The sequence below is a fragment of the Candida parapsilosis genome, contig 006110 (genome assembly GCF_000182765.1).
Source record: "Candida parapsilosis strain CDC317 annotated contig 006110".
Lineage (NCBI taxonomy): Eukaryota > Fungi > Ascomycota > Pichiomycetes > Serinales > Debaryomycetaceae > Lodderomyces > Lodderomyces parapsilosis.
In genome coordinates, this window is record NW_023503284.1 from 142,814 (window position 1) to 161,492 (window position 18,679).

Genomic DNA, 18,679 nt, shown 5'->3' on the forward strand with positions numbered 1-18,679 from the left:
CTTTTTAATCGAGTTGCTCATATAATTAAAAGAGGAGAAAAAGAAAACCACAACCGGTACGACTACTGTTCAAATTCTCCTCTCCACTAATGACACACAATGAGCACAGTTGGCATAGAAGAAAATGATCGGAGATTTGTCGACTCATTGGTCAAGCGTATTGAGTCACTACTTCCATTCAGAACAGGCCATACTGTACAAGAGGTGGAGATTGATGCTCAGTTTATAACAACAAGAAATTTACTATTGGATTTACATTGCAAAAATGGACACATGATATCATTGATTATAACATCATTCACATCACTACTACTGACAATCAACACAGAAGCACAAAATGCCAGACTCAAGTATCGAGATGAAAAATCACGGTCATCAACATTGTTAGTATGCAAGACTTTGGCTGAGATATTGAAAGCAAATTGGGACAGAGAAACTACTTTTTTGGAAGACAATGATATATTGAGCAACTACTCGAGATTCTACTACTATGAACAACCACAACCTCTAAATTCAGCCATAATTTCTGATGTCCTAAGCTTTTACATTAATTTGATGTCTACGGGAGTGGTTAGAAGAGTACTTGCAATGGTGAGGAATGAAAAATCAATGACTAATATAGCTATTGCCAAAGAAGAGCAGGATATTGCTAGGGAAGATCAACCAATGACTGAGCTGGAAAAAGTATTGAATGCAATTGCAGATATTGACTCTTATATCGAAGTTGTTCTTCGATTCATATCTACCGCTAATCCAGATGATTATTACAAATACATCCAGACAAAGCTATATGCATACTCAGATACCAGTCAAACCATACCACTCCCTACTATTCAAAAGTATTGTCCACTAATGAAGTATGCATTTTATTCAGAAATGAATGCAGTGATTTTTGCCGAGGAGTCGTTAAAGACAATTCCCGTGATCAAGTCAAATACTTGGAGACAAGTTTATTTGTTCTTTTTGGCAACTAGTATCAAAGATCAATCGCTTTCCAGAGTGGGTGATTATAACGCCTTGGTTGATCCAAACAATCTACGTCATGCCACTGCGTTGAAGCAGCTATTTGATTCGGCAATGTCAGTGTTTGAAGACAATTATACACTAGTCTCGTGTGCTCCATACATATTGACGTGTTTCCTTAGTTTATGTGTGAGTGATTTTGCTGAAATGAATTCACTCAAACCATTGAATAAATTGAAGTTGGCATTTAATAAAAGACTCAGATTCCTAACGACAATCTTGAAAGATGCTGCCAATTGCAACAATTTGGAAAGTCTTGAAGCATTGATAAATATTTTCCACTTGGGAGCAAGGTTTGAAACGAGTAACTTTAAGAAACATCCAGTCTTGATGTTTAGTTTACGGCATTTGGACGAGGTATTTCACCAATTGGTCAGATACGAGGAAATACACAAGGATCAATTAGTAACCGATGACGAATTGGCAACCAAACGTGATTACTTGTTGGTAAATTATTACATTGCTGCAGTTGTTCTCCGCCCGGAAAAGTACACCAAGATAATCATTGAACGCTACAAGCGATCAGAAGGAGATATGAGGATAAATAAATTATTCGTCAAGGTGATGAAGGGATTGGCTGAGATTGAAATCGCCAAGGATATTTTCTACTCCTTTATGTTGCAATTCAAGGGCACCTTGAAATCAATCATGTATGGCTCACTAAAGATTCTACGTGGATATGGAGACCGAAACAACGAGCCACCCTCCGAAACTTCGTATTACTCTGATGCTTCAAGTATCGATGATAATGAAATGCGGGCAAATCAAGCAAGAGACCACGCTTTCCATCAAAACAAATCAAGTATTGATCATTATGCTGAAACATTATTTTTTGACAAGACACAACCATCAAAGGACGAAACTAGAATCAAGTCGCCAGCGGCAATCTCCCTAGCGTCATCAAACACCTACAGCTTCAGAATTGTAAATGGCGCCGAAGAAATTGTGTCTGATATTTTTTCAATATTTGCTGCTGCACCAGAGCTCTACTTTAATGACATGAAGTTGATGGATGATGCAAATTTGCAAATAATGCCCTATGGTGAGTTACTTCGACAAGTGGTGGAGTTTTGTCACGATGTAACCGTTCCCATAAGATTGGCCTTCAAGGCAAACTGGATAGTGGAGGGAAATTCTCGACTATTTGACTCGGCACGAAAATTGTCCATGCAAATGGTGACACGAGGAAACAAGATTGAAACTGAATACACAACACTTTCAGCATTTGCTAATTTCAATATTTGCAATTGCATTGTTCAATCAATTTGTGAAACTTGTTTGGGATTGGCATTATCGAAACCCAAGTTCAAGTCGAGTTTTTTGTTTTTAATCAATTTTTTGCATAAACGCGATAGTTTTAGTAAAGTCTTGAGAACAAATGCAATTATTCAAGATCCTAAATCGCGTGAATTGTATCAAACGTGTGGAAGGGTGATTAATTCCGTGGAGAAAGTGTTGCTTTTGTCCTTGTGTACTCATGACGTACAGTTTTACAACTATACAAAAGAAGGTATCAGGTGGTATATCAATGAAATCAACAAAAACAAACTGTTGTACCAGCATGATGACATTGATGATAATCAACTTGAACTTTTCCAAAGACTTCGCAACGATGAAGGGGTCTTCACCGGATTTGTGTCGTTACAAAAGCGACACCGCAAGATTCTTCGTGAAGCTAAACCAACTAAATCCTTATACCACGTTTGGCTAATTATTCTTGGCCGATGGAACAAGATATTAAAGCGCAATGACCAGATTAATGAAAACAATTTGATTTTCCGTCACTTCACTGGGTTCTTGGTGTCAACATCTGGGTGTTTTATGTCTGCTGACACTGATACTACCGCGGTGGAGATTCGTCAAAGAAGCAGTGTTCACATTTCCGATTTTTTCGACAAGTGTATTGACCTCTTGAATTCACCGGACTTGGTTGTGCGAGTAATCATCAAGGATACTTTGTCAAATGAGTCGCATTCCGATATATATCATCTCATTACGACAAAGCTAATGGCTCGTGCAAATACTTATGCCGACGAAAAATTGCTTACTGAAGAAAGCATAATATTTGTGGAGGAGGCAATGATTATTATGAGTGCAATGATTAATGTTCGCAACGATGGAGCTTTGTTACTTTCTTCCTTGTTGCCCCACATTTGCCAGTTTTTCATAACATTTATCAATAATGTTGCTGATATCACTGACAAGTTTAGGCTGAAGTTGAGGTTTTGTAAATTGGTGCAAGCGCTCGAACTGGATAAATCAAACACGGGACTACATGGTGCCTACAAACTTCGTAATTTCTACAGCAAGTCAATGTTGGAATGGTTGGAACAGATTGTCATATTGGATACAGATTCAAGTAACAAGAACCTTTCAGAGAGCAAGGTTTCGGAATTGAGTTATCTAAGAATGGATCTTGCCGTTCAGTGTTCAAAGAGCTTGAGCTTGCAACTTGAGAATTTGTTACTTGAAATACCAGATGGCGTAAAGGATAATGAAGTGAAAAAATACAAGGATATTGCATTTGGAAATTACTTTTCAGTATTTTACAAGATTATTCAAAAGTACACCAAGACTCCATCATCGGATCGATTCAAGCTCAAGTTGCAACAAGTTACCGACCATGTTTTGACTTCAATCACCAACTTGCTACAATACGATTCGGAAATTGGAATTCAGTACTTGCTCCCCATGGGTTATCACGAGGATAAAAAGATTAGAGCCATATTCTTGAATGTCTTTGCTAATATGTTGACTTCCAAAACCGTTAAGAAAGTGGAGGAGGAGTTCCCATACGAATTGATTGAAGAATTGGTTCATGAAACGGAAATTTTTGGGTCCATTGCTGAATGCGCATCCAGCTCTGAGCATAATTTACTTGCATCATCATTGTTTGGTATATTTTCCTACACCAACAACTTGGATAAATTGTTTACTGTCTTGTTGACGGATGAGATTGCAAACTTGACTCGATCAACCGACTTGTTTCGAAGAAATTCCACCTTGACCAGATTACTTTTCAACTTTACCCAAGATTATGGATTGGAGTATTTAAAGAGTGAATTACTAGCCATTGTTGAAGAGATTGTCAATGAAGATATCTATTTTGAAGTTGAGAAACGAGAGTCAAGTGAAGGCACTGCGTTATTCATTACCTATTTAGGAAGAATTGTTGATCTGATTGTCAATTCGTTTGATTTGCTTCCAAACTCATTCAAATTTGTCTGCTCACGAATCTATCAATCAGTATCGAGCAAGTTTGAAGACTCTGCTTTGATTGCAGTAGGTTCATTTATATTTCTAAGATTCATATGTCCAGCAATTGTCAGTCCGCAACAATACTTCAAGATCCCCGTTGAAAGTTCCAAAACAAAACGATCCTTGATGCAATTGGTTAAAATATTGCAGAATATGGCCAATGGAACACTAAGCACGATCAAATGGCCAGGTTTAGTCGACGACGGTGAAGTATTGAATGGTTTCAATACGCGAATCAAGACTTTTTTAAAAGCCATTTCCACGGTTGACCTCACCGAGTACCCTTTTCAAAAAGGTTCATGTGAAAAACCACTTGCTGAATTGAGATATTTGCACAAGTTTATCTACACTTACTTTGCGCCCATTAGAATGAATTTCCTTCTTGGGAAATCGGCATTTAGTGTACGCACGTTACATGAACGAGTCAAGAAATTCAAGTCGTTTGACGTTGTGTTTATGAAGTTGGGCCAACCAAAAGCTAGTGTTCGATTGCAATTGGCGTCCAATTTCAAGATTTTTGATGCAAGCAATGGAGATGGTGAAGAACTTAAATTTAATGATTTTATGACAAAACTGTCATTAAAGTATGCCGACACACCACCTGATGCTGTGAACCTCATCCAGTCTTCAATCTTTAGAGATGGGACCCCGGTTATTGTTGTTAATCTCCGGAGAATGAAGTATCGCCCTGATGATATCAATTACTTGGTTTTTAAACTACTTGAGACGGCTTCACAACTTTGGGAAAACAAGTTTTATCTCATTTATGACTTTTCCGAGTTTTATTTCTTCAAAATTGACGCACCAGCTGAATATACCCGATTGGTTTCATCGTTTACACCAAAGCAATTCTTTTCTAGTTGCTCGCGTGTTTACTATTTCAATGTTCCGCGAACTGAGTATTCTAGTTTGATCAGATCGATGCAAAGTATAAGGAAAAAGGGGTCAGAATATGGAACTAAAATCTTTATTCATTCGTCGATCGACCCGGATAATATCGTTAGCAATCTTTGTTTGGATCCAGAGACGGTCTCAATTAGTCGCGACGCTAAAGTGACTTACAAAATTGTGCAATTGTACGAGCCAACAAATCAAAGATTCGAACCAGTTAGCCTTCGAATAGGTAGGAAATTTCTCACCATTTGTTTCAAAGAAAGCGTTCAATTCAAGAGCCCTTATTCAGCCGTGAACGCATTCACACCGTTGGAGGTGCATCGATTGACTGATTTGGTTAGATGTGAGGTGTCTGACTTTACGGGAGTTGAAGATGAATTTACAATATATTTTAGGCATAACGAGCCGGTAACCTTCAAGTCACCCGATAGACTTGAAATTTTGCGATTTTTATATTTCACAACATCAAGATTACCAAGAGATACGTCATTGTTGGATGCTGAAAAGGAATCACACGCTGAAGTGCACGTGATGCATTGGTTTGGAAGATTGTACAATATAGTGTTTCAGGGATTGCTTAGCACTGATGAAGAAGTTCAATCATCGGCTGCCGGTTTATTTGGGTCCTTGTCGTCATATTTTGGAATCGATTTTGGAATCACGGAATCCCATGCCAAGGCATTGCTATTCCCCACCGATGCAACTGATTTAGTTGTATCGGTATCAAGGCATTTATCTCATGCTTTCCCTGAAATGACTTATAGATTTTTCAAGGCCTATCTTGACAATTTTGAAAAAATGGATTCGGAAGCTCGATTAACGTCAATCTTGTACATTTCGCCATGGATCAACAACATCTACGACTATGTTTATTCGCAAAGTGGATTTAGAGGACCTGATCGCGTGGCTGATTTAGTACGACAATTTTGTCGTATTACAATGATCAATAAAGATCGTGTTCCGTTCACCAATGACTATATCTGGAAGATTCTTTTCCGTGAGACACGCTTGGTTTCATCTTTGGTTGATGAAGTTGTGGCATTTGCAATTGATAGCAAAAATGAAGGTCCCGAATGGTCATTCATTATCGCGGTTATTACTCCCTCGGTTGAAGTGTGTGGTGAAGTTATATCAAGATTGTTGACGGCTATAAGGTACACCCTCACCACTGACTCTGCTATTGCTTCACAATCAAAGCTTTTTGAAATAACAGTATTGGTGAAGATTTGTTCAGCTTTGTTTTTCAGCTCCTACACGCTTGCACGATTGTACTTGGCAGATGTCATTTTTCTTGTCACTTTGTTTCTAGATAATGGGTACTTGGAGGTTGGGTCTGATTTGAGAAACTTGATAATCAGCACCGTGCAATCATTTTTGCACAAGCCGAACTTGACAAGTTACCAACAAGATGTCATCAATAACACCATTGAGTATTTCACAACCCCTAGAGCGAAAATGCTATTTGGTATGACGCGAGAGTCGAAATCTCTTGCAGATATAGGCCAAGCATTCAATAGAATTATGAATTTTGAAGTCTTGTGTGATTATTTGAATGAGTTTATCGAGGTTGTTAGCACTTCAGATGACAAAACAAATTGGAAAGCTAGATGGTCTTCAAATGCAATTAATGTGGCATTCAATAATTTTTCACTATTTCAAGACAAAGCAATACTAGTTGTCGGTATACTTGCCAAGCGAGGTATTACCGACTCGGTTGCATGTCGGTCAATCAAACTAGTAGCCCATGGGGAATTGAGAAGAATTGATACCGTCATTTGCATTTCTGTAGCCACTGCTCGCATTGTTGAAGGTTTACCAGTCGATTCAATGTTGCCACCAATTTTGATTTGGTCACAGTTGTGTTTTGCTTTGTTGAATCAATCCCTTCTTTACCAGTCGGCGCTTGAAAATGTTGTTGCATCCATTGTGAAGATAATGAGTCTTGACGATCATATCGAGAAGGCATATGAGCAAAGACGATACTTGGAGCCATTCTTGTCGGAATTTGAAGAAAGGCATGAAATTTGCATTACCAAGGAAAACATTCGAACCTACTTTTTCTTTATTCTTACCCAAGGTCTTAAAGTGTCACAGTATAGGAGTTTATCCTTGACTTGTATCAAATCGTATTTCAAGAAACGTTATGAACGCAGGGATGTGATTCCAATAAATGGAACCAATATTGCCAATAATGCTTATTCATTTCTTGTGATGGTGTATTTGTTTTCTGATACAAATGATTTGGAGGCGTATTTGAATGAGTTGGGAATTGTTTATGAATCATTTGAGTTGAACAATGGGCAACGAATTCCCAGTTTTTTGATTGAGTTTTTAGGATCAAATGATGAAGTATCTAAATTTGCCATGGTGCAATTGGGAAGATTCTTTGCTGATGAGAAAATCACTGATATTGGATTCAGAGTGAAATTTATTTCCATCTATCATGAATTATTGAATACTAAACCTGAAGCAGCATTACTTATTTTCCACATGATTGAGCGGGCTTTGACGCTGGATTTAGCAACCACAAATTCAATGGAGACAGTGGAGAGCATATCTAAAATCATATTCAAGGTTTCTGAAATAAAAGGATATGAGCCAGAAAGATATATCAACTCCATTGACGAGATGCTTAAAGCAAGAAAGATTACTTATTTGAAGAAAATGGATGACTTGCAACCAGTGGAAACTATACTTGACGAAGATGGAGAATTTAATGCTGATTTCGACAATGATATCAAAGCTGTTCAGTTTATGTTTTACAGATCTGCATGTTCCTACATCGAGGGATTAAAGTTGGAGGATTGATGAGACAAACAGGTATTCTTCGAGGCATAAGCGGACTAAAAAAAAAAAAAATTTGAATTCATTTTGCTCGGTATGAAACATGACCGAGTTTTATAGAAGAATGGATTACGTTTTTTCGAAAGTCTGTTGTATACGATTAATGAGAATCAATGATGTACATTTTATAATGAAAGGTCATGTATACCTAATAATCTCTATTTGATCAGTTTAAAATGGCTCTCAAAATCATTCTTTTGTAAACGGTATAGCAACATTGTAGCTCTAGCATCCTCAATTGGATTATGCTCTCCAGTTTGAATGTCTAGATTCAAAAAATGCTTGGCCAAGTTTTTCAATCTTGGAGTTCTACCAGATGAAATTGTTCTAAAGGGAGGAAATGAACTAGTATCTCTAATCATTGATGTTGGGTGCGACAACTCCAACTTGTCAAGATCATTCTCCAAGGCATGCCCCACCAAGATTTTGTCCTTGAGTATCGATTCAACCTTGGATTGTGCCTCGTCAAAATCCATCGCGAATTTCATGTGCCATGGTGCAATTCCTGAAACATTAGTCCTCCAATCTGTCACTTTCCCTTTTGGTCTCACGTATTCATCCATAACGACATGACCGTAGAAATTTACAATTGTAACTCTAGCAAGTGCCGATACATCTTGGGGCCCCACTCCAACAAACTCACAATCTATGGCGACAATCTTTCCAAGATCCTTTCTTTTATCCTTTTTCGATTTAGTAATGTTATTATCAGTAGTTGGGAAGTTTTTCGGATTGATCTGGTTATTTCCTAGTGTTGTCCAAAGAACGTATTCTAAAGGACCGGCATTAACTGACCCATCACAGTTGACTCGATTCTGTTTTAAACGAAGAAGATGTTTGTCCTTTTCAGTTGAATTTCGTACATGATTCTGATGTAGTTTTGATTTCTTTGGTTTCTTTGTTTCTGGCTTTTGAATCCGTGAACTGAGTTGTTTCCAGTTCAGAGACAAGCCCGTCATAACTCCTTTGGTTGGGCTTGAATCTGTTAGTCCGACTGGTATTGTGCTTTCCCCTGAAAAATTAAATCATAGAGACAACACACGGCGCCTATGCAAGAACTTAAAAAAAAAAAAATAAATAGCGAGGTTCAAAAGTTACTTAACGCGGAGGCGAAGACCCTTGCTAGTTTTTCTGGACTGTTTAAACAGAAATTATATCACTATTGATTTACTTAACTGTAATAGCACTATATAACCCCACTCGAAAGCTTGTAAGCTTGCAACACCCATCTTAATTTGCTAATAATTTCTGAACATTCCGACTCGGACACCGACACCAAGTAAAACTTCTTCATTGGGTCTTTCGAGTTGGACCCATTTTCGCCATCAGCTTGTTGCCGTTGCACAATAATTCGAAAATGGGTTGGGTGTTTGGAATACTGTTTCACTTTCATTATTTGGGTGATGTGGAAGGAATATGTTTTCATCAGCTGCTTATTGGCGACCCGGTTGAGCTGCTGGTTCAAGTTGTGGTATGTATGATGTTGGTTAAAATTGGTTAGTTGATTTTGGGACATAGACTCCCCCATATTCTTCAACATTAAATCATCTGGAGGCGTTATATGAATATAGTCTCCATCGATTATAAAGCTCTTTTCAGTAAAAGTCTTGAGTTTCATCTTCTTCATCTTGCTATTGTTTTTCAAAACTTTCCACTTGAAATAAATTGAATTGATGTTTGTCGGGAGCTGTGGGTTATTGCCCTGTATTATATCATCCAAATACTTGTTCGATGCTATAGGCTCCTTATTTGATTTCGTTGTCGACTTGGGCGGTTGTTTTGATTTAACCTGCTCTGGCTTATTTTGTGCTGGTGTTGCTGAACTTTCCAACTTGATGTCCTGCACCTTGGCAGCCAACTCGTCATTGTATGGGGTGATGTTTGGTGCAGTTAAATTTGCAGGAAATATATCCGGACTGGTTGTTGGTTTCAATTGGCTGTTTTTTTCCTCTCTGTCAAGTATCAAATTAAACTTTGTATCAGAAGGAACCAACTCCAAGATAGTCAGATGTAAATTTCCACAAAGTTCAACATCCTTTACAAACCTACTCTTTCTTCCATCAGCTTCTACGACCTTGAAGCGGTATTCAGTGGTGATAAGCCCTCTTTGGACACAAAAATCTTTCAATACTTGCCCCATTGTATAATTTCGAGGAGCCTTGAATGAAACCTTGATTGGAATCCCACTATTATCGTACTCAAAAACACTAACCAAGAGTTCAACTTTAGGAACTTCATCGTCTCCTTGATCAATGCTTTTCTTCTTTCGTTCAAATGCGGTTAGGTTTTGTTTAAATTCTATTGGAAGAGGCGACAAGGTCTCATTTCTGTCAATTTCGACGACATCCTTTACACGACATAACGCCAAATCTTTTGGATTGTTGTAGGAGGCAAAGGTTCTGTTTCTATCCAAAACCCCAAAAGAGCCGTAGTTTTCACCGTCTTCATCAACTAGCTCTAGCCTCCAAAAGTTCGGGTTTAAAAATGAAGGATCATTCAACTCACTTACTTCAGAAAGTTTCAACAAATTCAACAATATGAATCCTATGCAGTCTGCTATTGATACGCTGCGATCTATACTCAAATTTTTCAACGTTGGCTTTGTTTTGGGAGGTAGAAATACATTCAATTGTGTAGCTCTTGAAGAATTTGCACTAACCGTGCCATCAACAAATAGATAATAATTTAAGGGGTTCACGGTGGTGGACTTGAATCTTGAAAGAATCATTGAGCTCAAGTTCGACGCATGAATAGTATCTGAAATCTTTGGCTCTACCTTGGGAAATGAAAGCGAAGGTTTTTCGAGCTCAACCAAATTTCCAAACGATCGTACTTGCATCAAATTGAGTCCCACTGGTTGACTGTTTAGATAGTTGGCAACGTTCTTTGGAGCAGTGTGGTCGCCGAACGTGTTGGCTCTTTTTTTCCTAACCATACTAAACTGTGGACCCATGTACTCCTTATTCTGGATCAGTTTGTCTAGCGCATTACTAATGGAGTCCGATCGCGAATATGATTCCAAAATTGTATCATTATCTAAATCAGTGAACTCGGAGTCGTCGGATATCTCACCATCGGTCTCGAAACCATGGTCGTCTTCAGCGTCATCTTCGTCATCTGTTGTGACCTCCAAAAACTTGTCATTGAATCCAAGGGAGCTCCCACTGTCTTGGACTTGATCGGACGACAGGTTGTACTGAATTGAGCTGCTACGTGGCTCGACTTGGTCAATGCTAAGTGAGCTCTTGGAGTATCCAGCGGTAGACAGCTCCTCTTTATCCGTGGTATCTTCTTTTGAAGTGGAAAGTTGTGAGGATCCATAGGTGACGATAGACGCTCGTCTCTCATCGTCACTGCTATCTGAATCCGTCAGTTCATTTTTCCCCGACTTGAAAAACTTGACAATGGGGATTTTCAGTTTAGACTTTGATTTCTTTTTGCTTTGTCTTGAGTGCAATGCACCAAAATGATTTTGGCCCAGAATCTTTTCCTGGACTTCTTCCAACTCAATGGGGTCTTTGTCGCTATCGTCATCACCGTGTACTCTATCAGTTGTGTCCGAAGGGGGGATATTATCCTTGATTGACCCATTATTCAAGCTCCCAGAGTAAGCTGCATTCAATTGCTGTATCTGGTGTTTAGTTGACCCCAGCAGTTGCCGTTTTGTTTTGCCCTTTCGCCTTCTTGAATACTCTTCCGCATCGCCTGAATTTTTCCGTTGCTGGTGTGGGCTATTCTCGATTCTCCTCTTCACTTGGCTCCCGATTTCGAACGTAATTGGTGGTGAGTTTTGCAATGGAGCATATGGAACGCTCCCCTTGAAATATGGGCCATTATCAGGGTAGTTGGGGGCAACGATTCTTCTAAAGTATTCCGATTCATCGCCCATAGATAGATACGATGTTCTCAAATGGTTCAACAATTGAGCTTGGTCCAAGGGGAACGCCATTGGTCAAATGATATCAGTATATTGAAGAACAATTATAGTTTTATACTCTTGAATATCTGCGGAAGTCTCAACATGTAATGCAAGCTACTCTGGAAAATATCGGTGGTATGGAGTGGGTGGTGTTTTAATAGGAAATGATGGTTCCCAAGTTTTTATGGAGTTTCGGATATTATTACGTATGCAGCAAACAAAAAGCAAAACAAAGAAACCAACAAAAAAAAACCATCAAGAGAACTCGGCAAAACGTCATAAATAACAAACTAACACTTCGCTACTATTGTCGCAAGCCTTGCTACTGGGAATATCAGTCTTCAACCTTTTACCGCTAGACACGATAGGTATTATCTCCTTTCACTTCCAACACAGTTAGAGTTAGCGCCAAAACTTGTCATTGGACCCTTTATCGTACATATCGGTTTTGAGGTTTAGAGCACGGATTCTGCTTCTATTTCACATCGGAGACAATCTCGGGGTACACAATAGTATTATTTTAGATACCTTTCGACCTCCTTTTTGGTACTGCGATGCCAAAACATACAATAAAGTGAATACCTGTTATATACTTACATAATGTCCGGCAACAATATCAACAACTCAACCGACAAGCATAATGATGATTCTTTTCAACAATTGAATAACGACATTGACGATATCTACAAAACATATAGTACAACCAAGAATGCGAGTGTCGAGACTTTAGATTCTCAAAAAGATCGATATGTTTTCAAATATGGCGACTCTTCAGACAATCAACTACCTACGGTGCACATTTCATCACGGTTATCTTCTATGGAGCCATCCAGTTCCGAAGGAAACGTTGCAAAAAGTGTACCTGGAACCCCGTCCTCGCTTGGTTCGTTTGACTTTAGGCCACACTACCCTCGAGCAGTTACAAATTCTTCATTGAATGTTCTTTTGGATACAGCGAGCGGAAACTCCCAGTTCAAAAGCCTTGTGGACTCGCCAGTTGGTCACAATGATGACGACGCAAACACGTTAGATGATGGAATACCAAAGTCGTCAGAGTATAAATCAGAAGAACATAATTGGAGGGAAGAAGGCGCTGCCGTCAAGACTGTCAAAAAACCAAATGGCGAAGTATCAACAATTAGAAGAAGTGTTACCGACTTCAAATTTGGTAAAGAGTTGGGAGAAGGTTCCTATTCCACTGTTATACTAGCCACAGATAAAATCAGTAACAAGAATTATGCAGTCAAAGTGTTGGATAAAAGACATATAATCAAGGAGAAAAAAGTCAAGTATGTCAACATTGAAAAACACGCATTGAATAGATTGAGTAATAGAATGGGGATCATTTCCCTTTATTTCACATTTCAAGACAAAGATTCGCTATATTTTGTGTTAGATTATGCATCAAATGGTGAGCTCTTGACACTAATCAAAAAATATGGGACTTTGAATGAAGATTGCACCAGGCATTTTGGTGCGCAGATATTGGATGCTATCAAGTACATGCACGATAATGGTGTCATTCATAGAGATATCAAACCCGAAAACATTTTGTTGGATGACAAGATGCGGATTCAAATCACAGATTTTGGAACAGCCAGATTATTGGAGAAAAAGAACGATGAAAGTGAAGATTATCCTTTGGATGTGAGGGCCAAGTCATTTGTAGGAACTGCTGAGTACGTGTCCCCTGAGTTATTGGAAAGCAAATTTTGTGGAAAGCCAGGTGATATATGGGCTTTTGGCTGTATCATATACCAGATGATTGCTGGCAAGCCTCCATTTAAGGCAACGAATGAGTATTTGACATTTCAAAAAATTACCAAGCTTCAGTATGCCTTTAGCGCTGGATTCCCCACAATAATTCGAGATCTAATCAAAAAGATTCTTGTATTACAGCCGTCGAGGAGAGCGACCATCTCAGAGATTCAAAACCATTTTTTTTTCAAAGATATCGACTTTAATGATTTTAATCAAATTTGGCAAACAGAACCGCCGGAACTTGGGCCATACAAAATGACGGCAAAATCGATGATGAAGGTTCCAGACATCATCAAGCATAGCACTTCCACAGTCATTCCTAAAAAGAAGCTGAGCAAACAGCCGAAGTCTAGTGGAGACGAAAATTCTGCCGCAACGAAACCACGCAATGGTGGTGCTTCCGGGCCCACTGGGACGGCAAGAAAAACTAGCAAGACTGAAGTTACTGGTAATGTAAATCCGGCGAATGCAGCAGCATATGCTTTGCACAAACCATTGACTGCTTCAGATAGTAGCATTGGAGAGAGTAATCCGACTTCAAAGGAGAACTCAAATGACAGCAGGAGGAGCTCTCGTGGTGCGCAACCAGATTATATACCAGGAACGAATATTTTGAGACCACAAATTAATACGCGTCCGTCACTTCATTCATACAAAAGCAGTCGTGAAAAGGCAAAGCCCGCAGTCAAGTCGAAACCAAACATCATGGAGGTTAGGCCGTCGGGTACTTTAGAGGATGCTTGGGGAGCATATTTGACTCACCCAGACGAAAGAGTCCTTCGAGTTGGATCAGTCTTTGTTCACAAAGAATCTACTGAGGTGTTTGAGAGAAAGAACAAGGGCTCTTTACATGATTCACCATTGGATGCAGGAAATTCACAGCGCAATCGTTCCAATACCAGTTTACTTTCTCAGATGGTAAATGGGGTCCCCACAAAGCAGAACTTTGATAATGTCGATGAGAAGGTTGCCATAAAGGAGCCATATGAGGAGTCATTTTTGCAAAGGAGTAATAGCAAAAAGAGTAGCAAGAAAAGTAGCGATCTTGAGAGATCACAATCCACAACTTCAAACAAGATTTCCAAACGTTCTATTTTCAAGAAATTGGGATTGTCCCAAAGTGAAAAGAATGACGAAAGTGATGACGAAGCTGTCAACATTTTCACCCTTGAGAAACCTCAAGTTGGCACCATGATTGTGACAACTCATGGGAGAGCACTTGTATTTGCAAGAAAGAACTTGGAGTCTGAATACGAAGTGATTCTCTCGATACAATTGAAGTTTCCATTTATCAGGTTTCAAGAATTAGTATCGGCACAAAATAGGTTTTCCAAAATGCTACCTTCAGTTGGAGTATTCACAATCACTTCAGTTGAGCTGACTTATGTGTTTGAAGTGGAAAAGTTTGAAGTGAATCAATGGACAGATTCTTTAAGTAGGAGCCGCAATAATCAGTTGGAGAGAGAAAAGCTCGAGCTGAATGCAGCGCCAACTTTAAAAGGGGATGCAAAGGGCAGCGTATCCAAATCCAGTTCTGAGAGCCTTGTTTTAACTCCAGCCAAGGAACGTAATCAATCACCAAGCCTCACTAACACTGCTGCAACAAGAAATCCTACACCACCATCTTCATCAAGTAAAGCCGCCAAACACTCGCCACCAGATACTGCGAGGTCTACCATCCGGGAAACTCCCAAATCCTCCCACTTATTGAAAACCAGGATGCAGCGCTCGACACCAAGAAGGAAACCGCCTCCAGTCAGTCCCCCAAATGAAATGAATACAACTGGGTTACCAAAAGACAGCAGCTCCGACAGTGGGTTTTTACGAGCAGCCAAATTGGCAGTGGCGCATAATGCTCATATTCCGTTGTCGACCAACAGACGATCCAGTTTTACAAAAGAAGACGGTAGAAAAGTTGACTTGATAAACACCAGAGCTGTATCCAAGGGGCATGGACAGACATCCAGTAATCCAACTCTGCCTGTCATCACAAGTCTGAATTCGAAATTCTTAGCCCGAAGCATTAGAAAGTAAGTCGTAATTAATAGAGCTTGATATTAGATATGGAGACAAGAGAAAAGTAGTTTGTAGCAATCGTTAATTGATCTTTGTTCTGAAAACATTATTGTCAATTTGCCAGCTGGTATCTTGGTGTGGCTTCCGTTCTTATACTCTAGAGACTCATTTATTCGATTCACTAAGAATGTAAATCAGCATTCCACTCTAGTTGACAAAACAAATGGCACCGTCCTGGTTTAACAGAGCAAATGGATTTGGGGGAGATGAGCATGTAAGATGATGGTGGAACTTTTCATAAGTGTCACGAGATGATAACTTAAATTTTGTGGGATACTTTTTAGGGCTATAAACCCATGTTAACTCATCTAGATCCATGCCGCAATAGTTTGTAGTGCTCTTAATTTTAAAAAGAACACAAAGTACCAAAATAACTCTTTCTCTCCAAGACAAAAAAAAAATTTCAGCTAACCTCCTTTGAAATTGAGACTTATTGGATACAGTTACACTTCATTGACCAAAGACTACATACATCAAAAATGGCTAAATTCATTAAATCAGGTAGAGTTGGTATGTTTGAATCAATCATGTGTATCGAGTAAGAGATGGGCGGAGCACGAGATAGTGAGGTTGATATTCGTTCAGGACACAAGTTTAAGAAAATTTATCAAACAGTTTATATACTACCAGGAAGTCCCCAATGCAGCAACGAATTCATTCAACGTGATTATCCACCGATAGGATAACGTCTCCAGAAGTCATGATGGTTTTGGTTTTAGGACTACTGAATCTCCGATGAGAACCACCCCATGAACCGATTTTTCACTCCATCATTCTCCCACATTTATTTTTCAGCATTATACTAACAATTCATTTATAGCTATTGTTGTCCGTGGACGTTATGCCGGTAAGAAGGTTGTCATTGTAAAACCACATGACGAAGGTACCAAATCTCACCCATTCCCACATGCCATTGTTGCTGGTGTCGAAAGAGCCCCATTGAAGGTCACCAAGAAGATGGATGCCAAAAAGACTGCCAAGAGAACCAAGGTTAAGCCATTTGTCAAATTGGTCAACTACAACCACTTGATGCCAACCAGATACTCTTTGGATGTCGAATCTTTCAAATCAGCTGTATCATCAGAAGCTTTAGAAGAACCATCACAAAGAGAAGAAGCCAAAAAGGTAGTAAAGAAGGCTTTTGAAGAAAAACACCAAGCTGGTAAGAACAAATGGTTTTTCCAAAAATTACATTTCTAAGGGTTATAGAGAGAGAATAACGATTTGGGGAGGAAGTTAGTTTTTGGATGATTTGCATGAAGTCAGTTTTGTATAGTATCAATTAAAATTACGTTTAATTTAATGGGGTTTTATATCATCTTTGGTCAAGAAATATCACAGTTTGAGTGGGTGGAATCTTGTGGCTCCAGCATTTTATTTACCGTCTCTACAAGATATTAGTAAATCTTTCTTAGATACGTTCTATTTCTGCGCCGCTATAAGACGTGCTTATTGCACTTTCATAACAGATATTGGTCTGGCCATACCCGGAGCCGTACGATTTTAAAGTGGTAGCGAAGGATGAATTCTCCGATGGTGAAAATTTCCTGCAACTTAGAGTCATAGATCACACCCAGCGAACCACAATTTACACCTCCACTACAATCATGTCAGTAGAAGAAAAAGTAGCTAATTTGAAACTCCAAGACGAAAGCGAACAAAAAATCACTCCATGGGAGGTCGAGGGTGCAGTTGTTGATGGTAAATCACAAGGTATAGATTACGACAAATTGATCAAACAATTTGGCACCAAAGCGATTACCCAAGAGACTTTAGCTCGCTTTAAGGAGGTGACGGGGCAAGAACCACACCCATTCCTAAAACGTGGTGTTTTCTTTTCTGAAAGGGACCTACACAGGATCTTGGACTTGTATGAGCATGGGGAACCATTCTTTTTGTATACTGGAAGAGGACCTTCGTCCGATTCCATGCATTTGGGACACATGATTCCATTTATTTTCACCAAATGGTTACAGGATGTTTTTGATGTCCCATTGGTGATTGAGTTGACTGATGATGAAAAGTTTCTATTCAAACCAAAATTGACTATTGATGATGTCAAGAATTTTGCTGTTGAAAATGCCAAGGACATCATTGCCGTTGGATTCAATCCAGAAAATACATTCATCTTTTCTGATTTGCAATACATGGGTGGAGCATTTTACGAAAACGTTGTAAGAACTTCACGTCAAATCACGACATCAACTGCAAAAGCTGTTTTTGGCTTTACCGATACTGATTGTATCGGAAAGATTCATTTTGCCAGTATTCAAATTGCAACAGCATTTCCGTCATCTTTCCCTGATGTGTTAGGCTTACCACCAAAAACACCATGTTTGATTCCTTGTGCTATTGACCAAGATCCTTATTTCAGAGTATGCAGAGATGTCGCTGATAAGTTAAAATTTTCAAAGCCAGCATTGATTCATGCCAAATTCTTTCCGGCATTACAAGGAGCCTCGACCAAGATGTCTGCTTCAGATACAACCACTTCCATTTTCATGGATGATACACCAAAACAAATACAAAAGAAGATTAACAAGTTCGCATTTTCTGGTGGTCAAGCATTGATGGAGGATCATAGAAAGTACGGAGGTAATGTTGATGTTGATGTTGCATACCAATACTTGTCATTCTTTAGTTATGATGATGAAAAATTGGAGAAATTGGCTGAAGGTTATAGAAAAGGTGAGATACTATCGGGTGAGATGAAGAAGGAATGTATTGCGGTGTTGCAAGAATTTGTAGGAGCATACCAAGAGAGGAGAAGCAAAGTTGATGATGAGATCGTTGATAAGTTTATGAAACCTCACAAGTTAGTTTATGGTCAACAAGAAAGAAAAGTTGCACCCAAGTCTAGACAAAAGAATTAGAGCAGGGTTTGATAGATTTCGTCTCTAATAT

The 18,679-nt window shown here is 39.0% G+C and overlaps 6 protein-coding genes across 6 annotated transcripts; 4 read left to right on the forward strand and 2 right to left on the reverse strand. All coding sequences in view use genetic code 12, as the record gives it.

Annotated features, from left to right (window-relative positions):
* Nucleotides 1-99: 99 nt before the first annotated feature.
* IRA2 (Ras GTPase activating protein) lies at nucleotides 100-7,983 on the forward strand (the record flags this gene model as incomplete). Its single annotated transcript, XM_036811826.1, has 1 exon — nucleotides 100-7,983. The coding sequence occupies one exon, from the start codon at nucleotides 100-102 to the stop codon at nucleotides 7,981-7,983; it is 7,884 nt and encodes a 2,627-aa protein (XP_036668224.1).
* A 194-nt stretch (nucleotides 7,984-8,177) lies between these two features.
* On the reverse strand, nucleotides 8,178-8,978 carry CPAR2_700690 (putative 3'-5' exonuclease; the record flags this gene model as incomplete). The annotated part of the gene is made up of 1 exon (XM_036811827.1): nucleotides 8,178-8,978. The coding sequence occupies one exon, from the start codon at nucleotides 8,976-8,978 to the stop codon at nucleotides 8,178-8,180; it is 801 nt and encodes a 266-aa protein (XP_036668225.1).
* Nucleotides 8,979-9,205: 227 nt separating this feature from the next.
* Nucleotides 9,206-11,968, reverse strand: CPAR2_700700 (uncharacterized protein; the record flags this gene model as incomplete). Its single annotated transcript, XM_036811828.1, has 1 exon — nucleotides 9,206-11,968. The coding sequence occupies one exon, from the start codon at nucleotides 11,966-11,968 to the stop codon at nucleotides 9,206-9,208; it is 2,763 nt and encodes a 920-aa protein (XP_036668226.1).
* Nucleotides 11,969-12,538: 570 nt separating this feature from the next.
* Nucleotides 12,539-15,733, forward strand: CPAR2_700710 (PDPK1 family serine/threonine-protein kinase; the record flags this gene model as incomplete). Its single annotated transcript, XM_036811829.1, has 1 exon — nucleotides 12,539-15,733. The coding sequence occupies one exon, from the start codon at nucleotides 12,539-12,541 to the stop codon at nucleotides 15,731-15,733; it is 3,195 nt and encodes a 1,064-aa protein (XP_036668227.1).
* A 521-nt stretch (nucleotides 15,734-16,254) lies between these two features.
* On the forward strand, nucleotides 16,255-16,975 carry RPL27A (60S ribosomal protein eL27; the record flags this gene model as incomplete). Its single annotated transcript, XM_036811830.1, has 2 exons — nucleotides 16,255-16,285; nucleotides 16,596-16,975. 2 exons carry the CDS (start codon nucleotides 16,255-16,257, stop codon nucleotides 16,973-16,975), a joined length of 411 nt encoding a protein of 136 aa, XP_036668228.1.
* Nucleotides 16,976-17,382: 407 nt separating this feature from the next.
* Nucleotides 17,383-18,648, forward strand: WRS1 (tryptophan--tRNA ligase; the record flags this gene model as incomplete). Its single annotated transcript, XM_036811831.1, has 1 exon — nucleotides 17,383-18,648. The coding sequence occupies one exon, from the start codon at nucleotides 17,383-17,385 to the stop codon at nucleotides 18,646-18,648; it is 1,266 nt and encodes a 421-aa protein (XP_036668229.1).
* Nucleotides 18,649-18,679: the final 31 nt, after the last annotated feature.